Source organism: Priapulus caudatus, unplaced genomic scaffold (assembly GCF_000485595.1).
Source record: "Priapulus caudatus unplaced genomic scaffold, Priapulus_caudatus-5.0.1 Scaffold539, whole genome shotgun sequence".
Taxonomy (NCBI): domain Eukaryota; kingdom Metazoa; phylum Priapulida; class Priapulimorpha; order Priapulimorphida; family Priapulidae; genus Priapulus; species Priapulus caudatus.
Window position 1 is genome coordinate 36,245 of NW_014577600.1, and position 6,301 is coordinate 42,545.

A 6,301-nucleotide genomic window follows, 5' to 3' on the forward strand; every position below is an offset into this window, starting at 1 on the left:
TAACGGGTTCGACGATGAATCAAAAACCGTGACGGGGGGGAGGGTGTCGGGGGAGCGTACGAGGAAATGCGCGTTTGATTGTCTTCGCTGGGGGAAGGATAGGAAACTCTCTCATGTCCATCTCCCTCGAATAGGAAATCTACGTATTCCGCTTTGATCGTGGCTTAAATTAACGTGAGAGGCGGCTGAGGAGGTAGCGGGTGGCTAGGAAATGTTGGTGCGCGGGAGGGAATGATGCGCGTGCTTGCGTTTTGGCTTCCGTTGTATGCATTTGCAACACGCTTACTGAGTAAGAGGGCCTGTATGTGAGGCGTGTATATCTATCTGGTCATGACTTTGCTTCAAACGCTACTATAGTAACCGCGGATTCGGATTCGTACACGCACACACGCACGTACGCGCGCATGTGCACGCATGCGCGCACTCGTGCATACCCGCATGCTTTCTGCACGCGTATACGCGCGCGTACCCACGCGCTGTCGCGTCTACATATACAGATATGAATTTTTATTTGAAGCAAATCAAACAATCACTCAGAAATAATATATGAGATGCGTGCGGAGGGACGCATATTAGACCATAATTGTAAATAGCGGTAAATATTTATTTATTGAACTTGTGAATCGTCCGTGCTATGCTTGTATATTTGGTTTACGCTTTAAGTGAGCAATTTAGGAAAATTAAAGAACGTATCGAATAGAACTGTGAATCCTACAAGCGACGTTGTGAGCCCATATTATATACAGTTTGTTCATATCTAACTTATATTATATACGTATTCGTACTTAACTGCGGTGTTGTAAATTTGTCATGATGACTGTTATATGGTAGTCTGGTATAAAATGAAACATACCGACATTGCCGTTCGTGCGAATAGTCACCAATGCGTGTTCCGTGATCGGGTATTGCTGGTATTTATACTGGTTTCTATTAGATTTTCTTCTTTGTCCCGTTCTTTGTAGTGTTCACTCGAGAGAGAGTTCAGTTTCAGTAAAGATGTACGGTGAATGGATTAAAAGAAAGCATCAAAACTTAGTAGCTGTTCAAATTTGGTGCTGCATAGATATAGCAACCCCGTTGCCTACAGGCATAACAAAAGATATCTTCATGTTTAGAACTGCGAAATATATGTCGAAAGCTCGAAAAACACGTATTGTCAAAGTAGAGAGAGAAATGAGATTTTCTACGCCAGGTTCTTACTAGCACGAAAACAAAATATACAAGTAATAAAAACACATTTCGTTGTCTGATGTTTTGTATATATACAATGTTCACCACGGTGAGTTGTTTGTTTATTAATAAATATATGTACATGAATAATAAACAGCGATGTATTTGAAACGCAACTTAATTTATCAAGGATTTAACTTTCTTATCTGAAATTCTGTTTTTTTTTCCTACTAAAGCGAGTTACGTGTGCGCGTCTGTCAATAGAATCTTCTCGCATTTCTGCTTGCAAACTTGTGGAGACCAGCACTTTAATGGTGGTCACTATACGTCACAATGACGTTGCTTTCTTGACATGTTAGAATGCTAGCTACACTCTGAATGACAATATTCGAGTGGCACGATGTCAAACGTATAAACACGCATACCACGCCGAATGTAACAAACTCTCAATACACAATTCACATGCAATTATTTATTACTATATAATTATGAACATAATCATTACATATTAATGGTTTATAATGAGTATTTGATATAATGAATTATTGCTTTAAATTATTTCACGCTTCTTATAGACGATAGCGTAGCGGTATCACACAAGTGACCACGAGTAATCCGATCGCATTGACTACTCAATGCGATAACGCGATGTAATGCTAGAAAGGAGAGAGAGAGAGAGAGAGAGTGAGATAGAAAAAAAGAGAAAGAGAGAGAGAGAGAGAGGAGGTCGGAGAGAATGAGAGAGGGGAGAGGGAGAGAGAGAAACACAGAGAGGGGAAGATAGAGGAGAAAAGAAGAGAAAAACATAGAGGGGAGAAAGAGAAAAAGAGATTGCGAGAGAGAGAGGAGGGTGAGCGAAGAGAGCGGAGAGATTGCGAGAGAGAGAGAGAGAGGGGAGGGTGAGTGAAGAGAGAGGAGAGAGAGCGAGAGAGAGAGGAGGGTGAGCGACGAGAGCGGAGTGAGAGCGAGAGAGAGAGAGAGGAGGGTGAGCGAAGAGAGCGGAAAGAGAGCGAGAGAGAGAAAGAGAGAAAGAGAGAGAGGGAGAGACAGACAGACAGAGGCGAAACCTAAAGCATCGCGAGCAGTTCTTTATTAACAAACCGGAAGCGGAATTGGACGGATCTAGTGTGTATCGCATTGATGCTCGAATCTTCAATATCTCTCTTCGTTCTTTCCGTCTGTTTGACTGACTGGCTCGCCGAACCTGAAACTTGTGAGTGAGGTTTATAGACCAACACAACACACCGCGAACAAGATTTAGAGCTACTTCTCATAATTTGCGTGCTAATGATGTCACGTTCCATATGTAATAAAATATAGGGTTTTATCAAAAGTTAAAACGAGTTTACAATTTTTCTAGTGTAGCTGCCTCGATGCCAATTAACTAGCACCCACTTAATTAGACAGAAATACAGTTTACTATAGTTATAGTTACATACTATATACAGTTACTAATATAGTTTAATCAACATATGAATAGTACCCTGTAAACTAACATACAAATACCTTTTGTTCTTAATCAAGAAGAGATTTTGTGCTTGTGCGTCCAAACCAGGAATTCCTTGCTGATCAATGGCGCCCTCTGGATTACCAACAAGTAATTTATCGACAGTCTTGCCGCTTTTGCGGCTCGCTCGCTGCGCGCGCCCTCTATCGGACCTATTCGAGGAGGCGCGCGCGCGTTCTCTCTGCGGCGCGCTGGCGCACCTGGCGCCATCTGTGGCAGCCGATGTACTCGCGGCGCGCAACTCCGGGTCAGTCGCCGACTTATGCACGACGACGACTCTCGGCTTATCCGGTCCGCCAGGCGTCGCTACGGTCGTCGACGACTGCAGCGCCCTCTGCGGCGCGTGCACGTCGGCGCTGGTCGTCGTCGAGTCGAGGACGACGCGGCGGGCGGGTGAGCCGACGACGCGCGGCGACGCGGCGACGTCGGCGACGAAGGCGGGCGAGGCGCGTCGTCGGTCCACGCGCCCTGCCTCGATCGTGAACACCGCGTCGCCGCTAGGGTAGACGCGGTGCGACGACGGCGACGACGGCTCGCGGAACAGGTAGCTCCGTCTAGCGACCGGACGCCGGACCGACGCGGAGAGCTGCGTTGCGCGGTGGGGCGGCGGCGCGGCGCGGTCTGGTGGCGGATTGAATACCTCGTTGCCGCCGGCGGGAGGCGGGCGAGTGTTTGCAACGGTGTAGTCGGCGTCTGCAAGTGTACGAGTGCGCGTGATGATGACTTATGTAGGGCGTAACAACAACGTGATAGATATACCTGGCCGCGAGTAGGAAGTACGCTATTACATTGCATGTCCCAAATGCGAAAGCGTATATGCACGGGTATACTTGTTTGGAACACGATATTCCAAGTATGGTCAGGGGATCACGATACAGACGCACAAGCACGTATACCAAGAGATCGAGAGAAAGAAAGAGCGAGAAATAAAGAGAGAGCGAGAGAGAGGGTGGAGGTGGGGAATCATCAACAACAACACCTCTCGTACACCACCGAGCAGACGAAGGGAAATACATGTCGCGCCACGCTTCTCTCTTTCTCTCATATAGCAGTTCAGCACGAGCGAGCGCCGCGCTGCTACCAATACAAGCGCGAGGCGAGTCCGCAGGGAGTCAAGCTCAGCGCCGACCGCACGATGGCCGACAGCACGCACCCGACTCTACTCCCCCGCCACCAGCGCCTCGACTACGCCCCCTTCAGCCAGTACAGTCCTCCGATTGGTCTGACGCCCGACGTGACGTACGCGGGTCACGTGTTCATGCCGACGATACCCGAGCGTCGCTTCGCGGGATTCGTCGAGCACGAGCCGAGAGCGGAGGCGCCGAAGTCGTCGTCGCCACGCGACAACAACTCGCCCGAGTCGTCAACGCACGGAACGATGACGTCAGACGCTAAGTCCGACAAAGGTAGTGTGACGTTGTCTTTTGTGTGTTCTTTGTCATTTGGTAAACGTATCCAGAGAAGCTGAGAAAAATTCGACCAGAAAACAGGGAAAGTGATATCAATGATACGGTTATGATATCAATGAATAATGTAAAATAAGATTACAGAGCATAATTAGTAACCATTATCGCGTAATTCTCTCTTTTTTTTTTCTCTCTCTCTATCTCTCTCTCTCTCTCTCTCTCTCTCTCTCTCTCTGTGTGCGCGCTAGTCCGGATAATGGAAGCGGTGGAGGGTATCTGTTGGCACATATCGGAGTGCGGGAGATTCCGAGCAGGCATTCGCTGAGCTGGCCATAATCTCCCCTCGCGGGCGAGCTGCCGCCGCAATCCTATTGACTTTGCGCGTAATTTAGACTCCATTGAGAAGAACAAGAGGAATATAGGAAGACGTCAAAGAAGGAGAAGAAGAGGGGGAAGACGAAAAGAAGGGAAATGAGGGATGAAAACGACGGCAGAAAAAAAAGCGGAAGAAGAAGAAGAAGAAGAAGAAGAGAATAAAAGGAAGAAATGAAGTAAGGAGACCACATTCAAAGAAAGCTGAAGGCGAACAGAAATAATAATAAGACAATGAAACGGGAAAAAAGACAAAGACAACGATGAAGAAGAAGAATAAAAACAATAACAAGAAAAAGAGCAAGAACAACGTAACAAATAATAACAGCAGCAACAACAATGCCAAAGAAGTATATATAGAAAATTGGGATTTGCGATTTTTAATATTGAGGTTCAGCGATTTAGAAATTGCGATTTTCAATATTCGCTTCATGCAAACAATCTATACAGGAATTCATATACGCTTGCTTTTCCGGAATTTCAACGCTCTAAGTAGCTTGAACTAACTTCAGTTAATTTACGCTTAACTGACGTTAATTATTACGTCTCCCCTTGACACGCTCGCGTTCAGAACTCATGCTCTCTCTAATCGCTAGACTTTTCCGTCTAGGAACGAACCGAATAAAATAAAAAAGAAATTAACTAAAAATAAGAATTTAATACACGCGAGCACGCGCGTCGATCAGCCGCATGGATCTTTCACGTCGTCGCCATTTTGCCAAGTTTCATGAAACTCGATATGCAATCGGGCTCGTCGTAAGTAATGCATTTCCGTCCGCACCACGTGAAAAGAAAAAAAAAGTTGAAATGAATTGCGAGCATGAGGAATCCATGCGCAAGATGGTGGGAGTGAGCGAGCAGGTCGGTTCGAATAAGGAGAAAATCTTTTGTGTCAAATTTCCCGCATTTGTGCGGCACGTTCCGATTGAGTCGAGCGAGCTTTCAGTCTCTAGAGGAAGAGAGAGGGGGCGAGGGATAGAGCGAGAGAGAATGCTGGCGAGGATGGATAATAGGAGGAGAGAGGCGGGCGGCGAGGAGAGGGGGAGCTGACGGGGAGAAGCAAGTCAGGAGATCGAAACCGAATAATGGCTGCGCTAGCACTTAGAAATTCGTCGGCGAAAACCTGTTCGCTTGCGCGATATACGAATGTATATAATATATATATAGATGTGTGTGTGGTGGTGAGTTGTAAGTGACTGCGCTCGGCGCGTTCATTGGGCCTTCTGGCGTCAACTAATATTCGACAGCGTGAATGCATTACGTGGCCTAGCGGACGACAGAAAGCTAGCGACTGAATAGCGCACTTCATGAGCGAAAGAGAACGCAAAAAGAGAAAGAGAGAGGGTGAAAAAAGAGAGAGGCAATAGAGAGAGCGAGAGGGAGAAAGAGAGAGAGAGAGAGAGAGAGAGAGAGCCAGAGAAAAAGAAGGGGGTAAAAGCGAGAGAGAGAGACGAGAGAGAGAGCGAGAAGAGAGAGAAGAGAGCGCGCGAGAGAAAGAGAGAGAGCGGCGCGAGAGAAAGAGAGAGAGCTAGGGAGAGCGCAAGAGAGCGCAAGATGGGAAAGAGAGAGCGAGGAGAGAGATAAAACGAAGGAAACGAAGAGAGAAAGAAAAGAGAAAAGCGAGAGAGAGAGCGAGAGGGGTGAAAGAGAGAGAGAAAGAGAAAGAGAAAAAAAAGTAAAGAGAGAGCAAAGAGAGAGCGATATGGAGAAGAGAGAGAGAGAGAGAGCGCGCGCGCGAGAGAGAGAGAGAGAGAGAGAAAGAAAGTAGAGAGAGAGAGAGAGAGAGAGAGAGAGAGATGAGTAGAGAGAGAGAGAGAGAGAAGGAGAGAGCCTGTGAGTGGGGGGT

The 6,301-nt window shown here is 47.0% G+C and overlaps 1 protein-coding gene across 1 annotated transcript in view; it reads left to right on the forward strand.

The window, feature by feature from the left end:
- LOC106811434 (nuclear receptor subfamily 2 group E member 1-like) overlaps window positions 1–6,301 on the forward strand; it is a 36,566-nt gene that overhangs the window by 22,701 nt on the left and 7,564 nt on the right. Inside the window, exon 3 of the mRNA XM_014815047.1 lies at window positions 3,727–4,083. Within this exon, the coding sequence (XP_014670533.1) occupies window positions 3,727–4,083 (357 nt within the window). The remainder of the gene's footprint in view (window positions 1–3,726; window positions 4,084–6,301) is intronic.